Consider the following 14,644-nt stretch of genomic DNA (forward strand, 5'->3'; position numbering starts at 1 on the left):
GACTCCTGTGCTTTGTTTGACACATATAAACCCACACACAGGCACATACGTATGCAGACAAGTGGCACAACCCAACAGTGGTAGCACACATCCGTTATGGTATGAAATGAAAACTATATCAATAACACAAAACTCAAAAACCCTATCAGATACATAGCCATGATGATTGAGCATTGTTTTTGAAACACCACAGGTCTCAAAGCAAAACCAAATGAACAGTGAAACAAACAAAATATGGGCACCCACTTTCTACATGCTGACATCAGGGCTGTGCTTGTTCATGTGATAAGAGGAATGGTTGACTGCTCTGCATTCAACAGGTTTAAGCCACGTGACAAAAGAGATCAAATGTCAAAGTGAAATGTCTCTCAGGTGACTGACTGACCATTCATACTCAACATTCACGCTGCATTCATTTTTGCTTTCAGCATTGATTGCACTGATCTCATGTGTGATACCACTTATGAAGGTGCTCTACTGTACTTCATTGTAGATATCAGACTTAAGTGAAAGAAAAGAAAACATGTAAATACTGTGTAAACTCAGTCTATATTACAGTAGTCTGGATAGAGAGAAAAGAGGATAAACACAAAGCAACCACCGGTATTTAAAATTCCTTAAAGTCCTCTCAACAGTCTACTCTTTTGTTCAAGCACCTTTCACTTCCAGTACTGGAGTGGCCCTCTATGCTGATTTTAACCTCCTGAGGGACAAAAGAGGGTTTGGGCAAAGTCAGAGGAGGCTCCTCCTCAGCTCTCTCAGTCTGGTCTCTCTCCGGAGCTGACCAGCGTCTCTTCCGGACTGTGGGTCTCTCTGGATCACCACATTGTATTTTGGTGAGAGCAGGCATGTCTGTATTCACCGATTCCTGTCTTACTTCTCCAGTCCCCAAGACTGTCAACACTGGTCCAGCTCCGTAGATCCTCTCTGCTAGTCCCAGTCCTGGTGGTAGCTCTAGTCCTGGTCCTGGTCCGGTTACCTGCTCCCTCTCCAGCCTGTCCGCACTGGAAGCTTTCATTAGGAGGCCACTGTTACTGCCTGCAGCATTTGGACTCATACTGTTTCTTACAGCGGCATCCACATTGTGACAGGAGTCAGAGAGGTGACTCGTCTTCAGCTTAGTCCCCAAAGCCTGGCTGTCTGTTATCGAACCATTCCTCAAGCTGCGGAGGGTCAGCGACACACACACATCACCCACACACAGCTTCGCGCAGGACAGCTCAAACAGCTGGGTGGTCCGGTCTGGGCAGCAGGACGACCAGCCCTGACCAAATACAAAGAAGGGGTACTCCACCAGCACCTCTACACACACCTGCACAGGAGCACAGGCACAACAACACAACACAGTTAGCTCACTGCAAAACATAGACTGAACATTTTGCAAAGGACTTAGAAAAGGAACACAACTGTTCAAGGCTACTTTGAAATGAAAGGGATTATTGCATCTTCCACATTATCTGTTAGTCTAAGTGTTTGTTTGCAGAATAATGAGATTTTGTACTTTTTCACAGAATAATTTTGAACATGCTACAGTAGGAAAAGGCCAATAAATAATAAAATAATGGTGCCTTAATTCTATTGACCCTGCTCAAGTTTCAGGGCGTTGTGCATGCTGCCTCACTGTCAAACCGTCATGGCTTAGTGGGACACTTGAATAGAACAGACTACTCTGTTGAAAACTGGTGAAGTCTAGAGGGGAGTCTGACTGGTATATTTTACAGCTGAAGAAATTTTAGCTCATCACACATATATTGTATACACCAGCCGATAAATTACATTAACTGGAGTATAGATATGCCAACGATATGTTTGAGATTGTTTTAAAAAAATGTCACCATTACATACTTTGCCCATCAGAACAGCACTGACAAGTTCACATTCCGTTAAACTGTAAAATGTCCCACTTAGTACATATCTTGGTAAATTGCCATCAGATTTTTCAAACTTTCAAATAACATGATTGGTTGCTGTCTCGATGATCCAGATGTCAGTCAGGAACTCGTCTATAGCCCTTTTCAGACCTGTAACTGTAATAGGCTGGTCTCATCTATTTGTAAAATTAAGGCTTTCAAGGATAGCTCTGTGTTGTGCTGAAGCAATTTTGGCATAAGGTAAAAGTAAGAGGGGTGTTCTCCTTTGTCCTAGTTCTGCATTAGTGATGGATTTTGAAACTATTTTTGCAGCTAAAGACGCTGTCAGAGTGAGGGATGTTCACCTCTGCTTGAAACTGGTGGATTTTAGGAGAAAATTTCTCATCAATTTCATCATCATTTGCAAAAATTATATAATCTATTTATTTACTGTATAAGCATTGCTGTCTGCCACAGAGGTTTCTTCAATACTACCACTGGGGGACGCCAAAGACTTGACATTTCAAATTCTACACAGTATGACCTTAAAAATTAAACTCATGATTAATCACACAACAAAGATGGATCTGGAATACCTCACCTGTGCTTTGAGCTCTCCCACAGAAAACTGTATGACCACAGCATTGGGAGTTTGCCCACTGTCAATACGTTCAACAGTGCTGGAGTCAATCTTCAGCTCACTGCTTATCTCAGCACTCTGGATGAAGTCCTCTGTCTTGAGGTCCTCCACGCGCTTCAGCTCCCCATCAGCCAGCTGGATGATAGAGCCTCGCATGAAGAATGGAGGAAGTGCCACAGGGGAAGAGGAAGAGGAAATGGAGGGGGAGGCTTGGATGGAGACAGGGGCCGGGGCTGGGACAGGAGCAGGAGTTGGGGACGGAGCTGCCACCACTGCAGGAGCTGGGTTTGTGGGCAGGACCGGCAGCACTGGAGCCTGTGCGATGGCAGGGGGTGGTTGATTTCCATCTGGCCCAAGCGCCTCACACTTGGACAGGGCTGTGGCCAGATAGGCATGTGGCATGGCAGTGGATATTTGAGGGGTAGTGGTAGCAGTCAGGGCACTGACAGTACGACTAACCTCTATTTCTGTGCCGTTATTGGCACTGCTGACTGGGATGAGCAGGGACTGTCCACTTGGGATGACCAGGTGCTGGGGCAGTGCTGCATGGTAGCTGACAGCATGTTGATTTGGACTGGTGATATAGCCAATGATGGGTGGCTGCGTGGAGGAATAAAGACTGGCTGGCATCTCCTCAGGGGGTAGAGTGGTCTGGATAACTGTTTGAGGAGCAACAGACTTCACCACCTCTGAGGAAGAGAGGGAGGTGAAAGAAGAAGATCTGGACACTGGTTTCCCCAAGCAGATCCCTCCTTTCTCAGTCTGGACTAAGGAGATCTTATTTGAGCCAGCTTCATGCTCAGCTCCATGGTTAGGATGGGCCACCAGCACTAAGGAGGTCTGGAGTCCTGCAGGGTTTTGGCCATAGTCTGCAGGCAGGAGGATATGTCTGGCCTCATAGCTCTGGACCTGCTGATGGTTCGCTGCCTGACTGGGGACTTTTGCCTGTTTGACCACCTCCAATTCCCCATTCAGTACACCCTTAGCATGTCCCTCTGGTTTCTTTCCAGCTGAACCATCTGCATACTGAACCACCAGCTGGGATGGAGCAAGGGTAAGTGTTTGAGGGAGGACGGCTGTGTGAGGGTGGAGCTGGAGGTGGGCCGCGGGTGAAGTGACAGCATTTCCACTGACAGTTAGAGGTGTTCTGCTGTCCAGATGGATGTACTGGCTGGTGACTTGGGGAGAGCTCGGTAGCGACACAGGTGTCAGTTCTGTCGGGGAGAGGCCTATTTGAAACTGCTGCTCCCCTTTGGTGTTGGGGGAGATGAGGGCAGTGGTGTAACCGTCCAGCTGCGGACGCTGTCCTACTATGGCAGTGCTGTTAGGCACGGAGCTAGCGTTTGTTGAGATGATGTGAGAGGAGATGTAGCCGGCATATGGCCCAGAGCTGATGAACTGAACGTTGGGTCCCAGCTGAGCAAACTGGATAGTCCCGGCCTGCTGGGGAAGGGCTGAGGGGTAAACTGCAGGCAGAGAGGCCAGGGGCACTGCAGACAGAGGAGTGGACGAGGAAGGGACAGAAGTGGAAGGAGAGGAGGAGGAAGTGGAGGAGATGGGACATCTTGGGCTCTCTGCATCCCTAGATTTGCAGCGCTCACTGGCTACACTTGCCAGCCACGCCAAGTTCTCTGTGTGGGGACTATCGTTTACCACTGCGGATGGGGGCGTAGCTGTGGCCACCACCACTGGCCTCTGCTCCAGAGCCAGGATCTCACGCTTCTTAGGAGGCAGGCATCCATTACTCCGCTCCTGGTTAGATTTCATTGTGCCAGCGTGGTTTTAATATTCCCAGGTAAAACGTCTAAGCTCCTCCGCGGCCGCTCTCTCTCTCTGTCACCCCCACTCAGTGGTTATGTGCAGGGGCTGGCCTCTCTGTGCACTGTGTGGCTCTGACTCTCTTGGTGTTCACTGGCAGACAGCTCCAGGTCTCAGACCAGAGAAGATGGAGTCACTCCAGCTCACAAAATGAGCTCCACAGACTTCATGAGGAATCATCTCTGACCGATCCACCTCTTCCACGATGTGGGCAGTAATCTGATGGCAGAGAGAAGCTCAAATCAGACACCCAGGTAATATGCAATCAAATTAAAAGGTCCTAATGATATGCTTACAGATTTTAAAGCCCTCTTCTGCATTTGTGCTATATAAATGAAATTGACTTCACTTGACTTGGCTTAAAATTCAATTCAATCTCATTAGTCTAATTGCACTGCAGAACTAGCTCAGTAAGCACAGCCTGTGTTTATGAACCATATTCACAAAATCTTCCTGCAGGGCTGCAAATGCAAAACAGCAAACACCAACACCAAAATACTTCACTCTTTCAAATGTATCTGCTTTCGTGTGATACTCTGCTTTGCCACAAGGTGGTACCTGGTGTAACTACTGCATCTGATTTGTGTTTTTCGAATACACTTGAACACAACATGTAGGCCATTCTCTGTATATGTATCTGCTAAAACAACCAACTAAGGATGATTCTCGAGGATCTACATGGACTAATCTGTCAGAGCTCAACCAGCCTTCCCATTAGTAATGACGTATGACAAGCAGGAAAGTAGAGTACAGTGTTGTGTGTCATCATTTACATAATGTGGAAAAGGCTCTTTCATGTTTTCAATGCCAGGCAGGAGTTTCCTGAGATGCAGTGTTTGTGTGTCTGAGTGTGTGTGTGTGTGTGTGTGTGTGTGTGTGTGTGCATAGTCATGTGTACAAGGTAAGTGTATGTGCAATGCTGTTGGCTGTTATCTTGCTCCAGGCTCTAGGGTAAGAAAGCAGAGCAGAGTGAAAGGATAACAGGACAGGGTAACAGCCTCAGAGGAGCCTGTGCTTTTGTCTTTGTTTTAACACTCCCAGGCCTTGTGTTGTGTGGGGTCAGTGGGGTTACTGTAAATATAACATCCACCTCCAGACAGGAACTCTGGGTCAGTGGGCACATCAGAAAAATGAAGTGAAAACAATATGACTTGAAATTTCATTATGGAACATTCTGCAAGAAGCATATCTGGACCTTTGTTGCAATCGCTGAAGTGCTTGAAATTATTTTAACAATGGCTTTCCGCTGTACCCCGTTTGACTGGTGTTTCAAAGTTCAAGGGAATACAAAGTGAACAACAAACAATGAATGAGTAAGCCCTCTGAAGAGTTTGGTATAGCAAGAGGCAGGGTGCAGGCAAGGTTAAAAGAGCACTGAAACAAACCCTTTATTTCCACCTAGAAATGGTGAGGTTACTGGAGATTATGATGCATAGAAGGTGGGTTAATGAAAGGTATCTAAATATGTCAAGAAGCCATAGCAGCAGCTACAGTAGTGTTTGACTGCAGGGTTACTCCAACATATTATTTCAGATACTACAGACTCATATGTATGCTACTCACATAAACAATATGACATGCATCCATTAACTCGACAACATTAGCATGCATCCTTTTGCTTCCCATGAGCTCATTTTTTTTCACAGTTTCTTTTTCAGATTGACTGTTCTTTCCTGCAGGCTTATCTGTGGGTCAATGCACAGGACTCTGAGTTGTTCATTAGCCAGAGGCACAACAGAGATGGAGTGTATGACACACGCTCATACATCCATCCATTCATTTTTCTCCCCCTACATTCCATTCAGAGGAGCCAGGCTATTTGACAGTGCTAAATTGTATTTTCATCTAACAGAGGAGGTACACTACAGCCACAGACACGTTACATAAAGAACGAGGGGAAAAAAAATACAGAAGGCGACCTTGGTGAGTTTCTATTTAGATGCATCTTCCTCTAACGCTGGCTTTGGCAAGGTCACTGCATCCAAATGCAGCGTATACCTCAAACCGTGCAGTTCATCTAACCATACTGCCTGGTAGATCCACCAGATGTAACAAAGGAGGAAAGCAGCAGAGCTGGAGAGAAACAGAAACAGAGAGAGGAGAGTGAGGGGGAGGAGTGGGAGAAAGGCAATGTAAGATGACAGAACTGTGTAGAAGGAGGAAAGGGAGTAAGGGGTGGAGGGGGAGGGGGGGGGGGTGAGAAAGAAAGAAGATTAGGAAGGGAGAAGAGGGAGAGAGAATAGGAAACGGGGAGAAGACAGAGTGCTGCTTCTCCTGACCCACATTGAGCAGCGCCTACAGCCTGAGAGCACCATAGCCCCCGCCTCGCTGAGAGATCCCCGATCAGCAACACAGCCACTGTTGTTGCCACTGAGCGATGCATCGCTCAGTGGCAACAACCCCACCTCAGCAACACCGTGTCAACACTGTAATGACATCATATCAGAAGCACAAGTACCTCCTATGATTATAGCTGCATTGGAAGACAAAGCCAGCATGCTCTGATTTCTGACTCCCACAAAACACACACAACAGAGTAAATATAAAACGTGATGCTCTTCAAGAAGGTGTCACTCCTTTCCTCATTTGACCTGTGCGCAGCACTCTCTGCACATGATCACACGCGGCACAGCAGCCAAAAGCCTCTCTAGATTTTCCAGCGTCTGCCTATTATTAGAACACTGACACCAACAAATATACGGCCTGTTGAGAACAAAGGCGAGCTTTCAAGACATGACTGTCACAGCAAGCCAGGCAGCATGGGATCCCCGAGTCAGTCCCCTGGCCCAGGACTGTCACCTCTGAGACATGTACGGAGGGGTGACAAGAGAGAGCGATGGGGGGACAGGACGCTCTCTGTTCCGTTCATCACACTGATGCTTTTCAGCTCAGACAGAGTGGTAGAGCCAGCCTCGCATGTGATCCTCTTTCACACTCCCACACAAAAAGCTGCACAAACCACAGAAATAGGTTGGTGTGGCGGTGTGTGTCTGCCGTCACTGCGCACGGAGGAGTGCTAGATGAGATGATGTTTTCATTCAGCCTCCTCTCTGTTGTCTCCAGGTGAGAGGCCCCCCAGCAGAGTTACATCGCCTCTCTTACGCAGCAGTCACCAGCTCCTTCAGTCCCCCACCTCCACCCCCTCCGCCTGAGTCTTCTCTCATGCTCGCAGACCCACTATTTACTCCTCGCATTGATCCACGGCTTCATAGCAATAACATTTCTCTGCAGCAGGATGATGCAGGGGGGCAACAGAAAGGCAACAGATTCTATGCAAAGATTCATACAAAAAGCAAATGCAGTGACCCTGAGGTTATAAACCTGTTGTCAGTGCTCCTATACATCATGTTTCACCTGCTAGACCAGTCATAGGTACACAATGAATACCCTGTACAGCAAACAGCTATATATAGAAAACAAAAACATCATTATCAATCTGAGCTCTGGCATGAAACAGAGGGGGGGGGGGTACTATGGAGGACAGTATGTACGTGCGTGTATGTGTGATCCAGTGCATATAAAGAGGACCTCACCTCAACCCACTTAAAAACACAGCTACCTTAACCACATAGCAGATCAATACAGAGTGTTGCTTTTGCTAATATCCAAAAGAGCCATTTTACTGCCCCCTTCTCTGCACAACAGTGGTGCCTGTGCCTTTAAGAGGCGGACCGACCGTGTGGCAGACTAAAGCAGACAGTAAGAACAGGCAGAGGGGTTCAAGGCTGTTTGTCTTCACAATGACTCCAGAGTTCTGCATCACTGCTCGATACACACAGTATACGAGCATGTATGCAGGCGTACCTCATAGCAAGCACCACTACGACCAAACAAGATCTATGCTGCTGAGTCCTACAACTGTGACTCTGGACAGATGCTGCGACTGTAGCCTCTGGGGGCTTTAGAATGACAGTGAGAGCGCATGAGTGTAGTATCAGGGCAGAAAATACTACTATGCCACAAATCAAGAAGAAAAGAGACAACCCACCCTCCTCCCCTCCTCTGGTTAGAGTACTAAGAATAGCTCACCAGTCTCTCCACAGCCACTGCTTGCAGAGCATGTCCAAGGATTCTTCCTGCCTCTCAGTGTGTGTATGTGTGTGTTTGTGTGTTCGTGCGTATGTGTGCTGGAGACGTGTTTCCTAGGACTCCTCTTCCTGAATCTCTCCTTTGTGCCGCTCTCCTCTCCTGGAGCCTGTGCTGTAGCTGCTCCAGCTCTGCCTTCCTCTCTGGACTCTCCGGTTTGGAAGCTACGCTGCCCCTGCGGGCTGACGGTAAAGGAAGTTCCCCACTGCTGAAGCTCACAGCAAGTCCTGCGTGCAAGGCTGCTTCAACGTGTGTTATGCAAGGCCACCAGACCGCCAGCTCCCTCTCCGCCTGGCTGCTTCTCTCTCTCTCTCTCTCTCTCTCTCTCTCTCTCTCTCTCTCTTGCGCTCTGTATTTCTGCCTCTCTCTCTTTCCCTCTCTACCTCCCTCCCTCCCTCCTCTTTCTTTCTCTCGCTCAGTACTCCACTGACACAGCTCCTCCCCCAGCCAGCCTCATCAGCCGCATCAGGTATTCATTCAAAAAAACACACTCTACTTGGCTCAGCGCCCAGACTACGCTCACACAGAGAGGGAAGGAGGGGGAGGGAGCAACAGACTGAGGGTGAGGGAGGGAGAGAGAGAGCTGGAGATTCAGAGAGGGTTTGCTCAGACAGACGTACTGCATGAATGTTAGTAACTGTGGGATATTCACAGTGGAACATACAACTGCAGATACTAACACATATGCGTGCACACAATCTGACAGAGGATTACACCGGTCAGTGTGTTAGCACGTCAATGAGGTTTTAATGCACTGCCTTGTTCTTGTTCATTTTCATATGCATTTCCCCTGCAGAGACAAATCTCCTCCTAATCTGCCCTGTGAGCTGCCCTACAATTACAGTTGAGTCTCAGCCTCTATTCAGCTGCAAAGTGACACGGAGTAACCTGCCACCCCCCCCCCCCCCCCACCAAGGTCCCTCCAGGCCTCCCCATCAGTGCAGGCAGGCAGTACTGATAACCCACCTCACCCCCACACCCCTCCTGGCACTGGGGCCCTCCTCACCCAAAAGCCTCCTCCTTATCCCATACAGCACACAGCGGAGCGAGTCAGGCTGCAGACAGGCACTTCACCACCAGGCCAGTCAGCTATCTGTTACCATGCAGGCGAGACGAGCGGGGTGTCCCCTCCACCCTAGACTGGGGGGCGGGCGAACAGAGAATACAACAAATCACACAACAAGCCTTGAGTGAACTGTATCACACGCACAAAGCGTCTTGGTTGGGGGTTACACATTCTCACTGCTGCATCCTAGAACAAGAGTTTCCATGTGCTTACCTGAGGGGAATTTTGTGCAGTTGATGACTGAATCACACAAAGAAAAGTTGGGATTATTTAATTATTCACAAAAAGGCATTATACGGAGAATTTTTTCTTCAGCCCTCAATCCAATTGGTTTGCAACTGTTTTGGGCCCAAACAATCTGTTACAGTAAGAAAATCACTGCTGTCAATCCCAGTGAACATGTTTTGTACAGACAACAAACATAAATGCAGGTTATGTTGAAAACACAGAGTACCCATGCACATTTAGGCATTTATTTCTTGAGCTTCTGTATGGGCACTGTCTGCTGTAAACTGCAGCAAGCTGGAAGACATAGACACAAATCTAGTGCACATGTGATCTACAGTAGATAAAACACACACACACACACACACAAACACTGAACCAGGGAAGTGCTAAGCTGTGTTTCCCCAGCTGTTGAACCTGAGAAAAACATGTGCTGTGTGTCTTTCCTGCCAAGAGGCTACAGCCTCAGCTTACTACTGTGACTCATATTTCTTCAAAGAAGCTATACAAAGCCAATGTAAACCTCAGGAATAACACAATCCCCTTAGCAAGGGAAGGGAAAGCAACATGACAGAACCCCATTGTGAAGCATAAGGGCATCTACAAGAAATTGTGGTTTCGTTGGCTTGAAATGGCTCACTATAAATTGAAGGTCGGAATTAATGTCAGCCAAGTGAGCTGAAATAAGCTTCCCTGTGAGAATTCACAAATCCAGCTCGAGTTGCATGGAGAAAAAATGTTCACTGTTCTGAGTAGATCAAAATGAGACAGCACAGACAAACCTGTCAAATCTGTCTTGCTGTTTGTGGCTCGATCAAAGTCTTCAACACAGATCAGGAATATTTCATCTTTGATAACAGGTTTACAGAATACTATTGGATGCTGATTATTGTGGTCCAACCTGCTGGCCTGGTTGAGTGTGTTCTTTTATTCTGAGCACACACACACAACTATGGGCTACGCTACAAGTGTAACATTCCACAGTGTGGTACACACATAATGAGAGGGAGCGCTCCAAACATAACAGCATCTATTTCATCTTACAAACATTAAATACTGAAACCTGATGATGGTCTGAGTAACAGTCGTTCAGTAGTTGTGGTAGAAGCGTGAATACTAAAAGTGAAATAACAACAGAAATGGCAAAGGACTTGCAGCCGTAGTACTCTTCTTCATTATATTCACATTCCTCCATTTTCAAACACACAGATGTCTGTTCACACTGTCTCTCTGTGCTCTCTATTACTCATGCACTCATAGACAGTAGCCTTCAGCAGAAAACACCATGAAAACTCAAGTGGGCTCCAGTTGCTGCAGGTTGTAACACTGTATGACCTTTTCTTTGCAGCGAAACACAAGTTCCAATTTAAGTTCTTGCGGGAACTTTTTCAACAATGACCTCACACAGCTCAGTTCTGAAGAGATGATTCATATTACCTTGAAACTGTTCGGTGTCCGGCAAACAAATTATCCGAGCATCATTATCCGCACTCTGTTCTGCATCCTCACCATACACTTAATGTGGCTGAGTAAGCTTCCTCAATGCAGCAGACATGTCCAGACATGTAACACTGATCCTCATGCTCACAGGACAGGGAGGCATGTATGATGCAAACAGTCATTTGTGGGAAATACTACATTCTTTCCTACTATGTTAATGAACTCATTCATTCATTCACTCATTTTTCAAACATTTCCTGGAACACGAGTTCAAAGATATTTTTACACATCATAGTTCCACATACTATGACAGTGGTGTAAGATGCAGTCAGATCCTTCGCTGAAGCAGCAATAACACAATGTAAAAATACTCTATTAAGTAAAAGTCCAATATTCAAAACTGTACTTAAGTAAAAGTACAAAATGAGCATAATCTAAACATAATTAAAGAATCAAAAGTGAAAGTATTCATTACATAATTGCACACATTGGTGAGGGCATGCAGGGCCCTTAATCTATCACAGTGCATCATAACAAGTTTATCACTTGTTTTGTGAGTAAATTCAAAGTGACTGTAGCTGTCAAATAACTGTAGTAGAGTGATAAATACAGTATTTCCCACAAAATGGAGTGAAGTGGCATAAAAACTGAAAATACTCAAGTACAATACAAACACCTTAAAATCATACTTACATACAGCACTTGAGTAAATGTACCTTGTTACTTTACACCACTGCGTTATGAAGAACGCGTGGTGGAGCACAGACATTTAGGTCATTTTTAGATAAACAGTTTTTTAGGTCTAATTTTACTCATAAGACAAAGGTGGAAATACATTTTACACATTGATTTGTTGATTGACAGAAAAATAATTTTACATAAATATTTTGAATAATTAAAATTTGATGATGGATTAATTGTTTCAGCAATTTTTCAAGCAATGGAAGTTATATATTTTACACTATATCTTCTTGATATTTCATACATCAAACCATTAACCAATTAATCAAAATAATCAGCAGATTATTAATAAAGATTGTTAGTAACAAGACTGGTGTATTGCATAAAGTTATAAGAGAAAACTGTTCCCCTAAAGCTGACCCACTCTCAGTAGCTTCTACTGAACCTAAGTATTTATGATATTAGCTTGTTAGAAATATTACATACCAATGTTGGCAAGTTCCCTTTGATTGTTTACTTTTTCACTCTGCCTGTCTTGTCTCTTTTGACAGCCCGATGTTTTACTGAACTTTACTGCGCTTTACTTTTTGAATGACATAATGTAAATAACATAACTCTTTCTCACGCGAAGACTTCAGCATCAGCATTAACGACCGAAGACAAACTATTTTTATCCCAAGTGGACTAAACCATTTGCCCCTTCCGAGAGGGGGGCAGGTCATGCAGAGGCTCCAATGTGGTTTGCAGAACTGGAAATAGTCCGTCAAACTAATGTTTTCAACAATATTTTATTTATAATAACTGTTGATTTTTGATAACTGTAAATTGCAAAATTCACTGAGTGAATGTTTTTACTATTATTTTTATTTACTATATTATTTTTATTATTTTTAAGTATCATACACATAAAGGTGCCTAGCCCACATCTACTTATAAGATACTACATTACCTTCACAGACGAGAAAAACCAAAGAGCCAACACCTTTGGGCAAATTACATATTTTATTTATTTTTGAAGTGGGAAAAGGCATAAATACAATTCCTATAGCAAACAGACATTAAAAATGTCTGCCCCCCCCCCCCCCCCCCACCCCCCCCCCCCCCCCCCCCCCACCCCCACCCCACATTTTCTGATAGTAAGTGGAATCTATCTGTGCAGTATTTCCTTTGCCACTGGCTACCACACAATCCCAAAGCAGAATGTTTCCACCCCCATGTTAAACTGGCAAAGTGTTCTGTTCATCAAGCTGCTTCTATATTTCTCCAGACACACCTCTGGTGATTGGGTCCATGTTATCTTCATCTCTCCACAGAACTCATTCCCAAAAAGTATCTGCTTACCCAGATGTTGCTTATACAGCCGTTGACTTTTGTGATGAGTCCAGAGGTAATGTCAGGTAAGTGTCTGATGCATCTTCCATGTAGACCCTGCACAGAGGAACAGTGCACAACCACTCCTGTGTCAACTAAACCTTCCTGCAGGTCCTTTTACAGTCATGTTGGCCTTTTTACTTTGCCTTTCTGCCCAGCAGACATGCAGTTTTATTTTCTGAAGGTATTCTTGGCTTTGCAGATCTTATCTTGTCTTAGTGACATTTTGGACAGTGCAAATTTCAAGCTGGAAGCGCTTTGATATCTTTTTATAGCCTCTCTCCTGCTTTGTAGGCGTCAATTAGCTTCATTTTCACAGACATCCTCAGACAGTTGCTAAGAGCAGCCCATAGCTGTTTGGTGTTGCCACGAGGTTTGAAGAGTCACAGACTTTATCAGCTCTGGAAATGTCATTGGCTGACAATACTTGACCTGCTTTACAAGTTCTAAAGAGTCAGTAAGAGTCTAATGAGTTAATGAAGTTCTGAGTGTTCGACAAGTAAAAGGGTGCCCATACATGCCCATACATTCATGAAATTAAAAGTAACAATGCATTGACATTTGGACAAAAGCTAAATTCATGACTTCTGTTCGCTGCAGAGGTTGTATTTACATCTTATCACTTCAAAAATCAACAAATTCAGATGTAAACGGAATAAATTAAACATAGAACACTGTCATTTAACCATCCTCACACATAGACCAGTGGCATCAAGCTACCTGACCACTGGCAGCAATTTGGTGTTCAGAGTCTTGTCCAAGGACACTTTGACAGATGGAGGTGGGTATTGAACCACCAACTCTGTGATTGGCGGACGACCAGGTCTACCTCCTGAGCCACAGCTGCCCCAAGAAAGGTTGAAGAAATATAAAAGAAGTAAGTATGAGAGCAAAGTTCAGTATGTGGGAGAAGCCGCTGGGAAACACTTTGCATTAGTAATAAAGAGAATGGAAAGTGGAGTGTGGGTGGTGGGATTAAGAGGGCATCTGGCATCAGAGCGGGAGGTAAATAACCCTGGCTCGGTCCTGTCTGAGAGAGCAGACCTGTCTCTGCTGTGGCGCGCTCCAGTTTGGAGGGAACAACATGCACACTCCACGCTATGTGGGGGGAATGTGAAAGCGCTTGCTGCCATGGCAACAAGGCAGCTCCACAGTCTCCAGTCCCCATTAAGAAAGATGGGTGGCAACGTGGCTGTAGCTCAGTGGTGGTGTAGCATGACACGCTGAAAGAGCCTATTGAAAGGCAGTGAATTCAGCAGTTAATGAAAAGAGCAAAGGGACAGCAAATCCACCAGGCAGGTGATACTGACCTCACCTCTCTGGGTGCATGCACTTGTGAGAGGGAATATACATAAATATATTATGGCGTCTATATTAACTACTGAATTGCACCGTTTTCATCAGCAAATACTGTAGACTTTGGGCTTAAAATCTTAAAGACATCGTCACTGAATTCCAGGCTTAATT

At 45.4% G+C, this 14,644-nt stretch overlaps 1 protein-coding gene across 6 annotated transcripts; it reads right to left on the reverse strand.

Annotated features, from left to right (window-relative positions):
* Nucleotides 1–530: 530 nt before the first annotated feature.
* Nucleotides 531–12,470, reverse strand: LOC139613222 (ataxin-1-like). 6 transcript variants are annotated; one of them, XM_071469665.1, is made up of 4 exons: nucleotides 12,293–12,470; nucleotides 9,401–9,534; nucleotides 2,452–4,527; nucleotides 531–1,312 (listed from the first exon to the last, which is right to left on the reverse strand). In XM_071469665.1, exons 3-4 carry the CDS (start codon nucleotides 4,255–4,257, stop codon nucleotides 629–631), a joined length of 2,490 nt encoding a protein of 829 aa, XP_071325766.1. In that variant the 5' UTR covers nucleotides 4,258–4,527; nucleotides 9,401–9,534; nucleotides 12,293–12,470; the 3' UTR covers nucleotides 531–628. The 6 variants fall into 6 exon arrangements, with proteins under 6 accessions (XP_071325766.1, XP_071325767.1, XP_071325769.1 ...); XM_071469666.1 differs by having other exon boundaries at nucleotides 9,361–9,534; XM_071469668.1 differs by lacking the exon at nucleotides 12,293–12,470 and adding an exon at nucleotides 11,123–11,394.
* Nucleotides 12,471–14,644: the final 2,174 nt, after the last annotated feature.

This window comes from Trachinotus anak, unplaced genomic scaffold (assembly GCF_046630095.1).
Source record: "Trachinotus anak isolate AG129_WGS33_773 ecotype Australia unplaced genomic scaffold, CSIRO_AGI_Tana_v1 ptg000032l, whole genome shotgun sequence".
Lineage (NCBI taxonomy): Eukaryota > Metazoa > Chordata > Actinopteri > Carangiformes > Carangidae > Trachinotus > Trachinotus anak.

Coding starts and splice junctions, on each gene's coding strand:
- LOC139613222 (XM_071469662.1), bottom strand. CDS start 4,257: ATGAAATCTAACCAGGAGCGGAGTAATGGATGCCTGCCTCCTAAGAAG. Junction 1,313..2,451: donor TGGGAGAGCTCAAAGCACAG/GTGAGGTATTCC, acceptor GCTCCTGTGCAG/GTGTGTGTAGAGGTGCTGGT.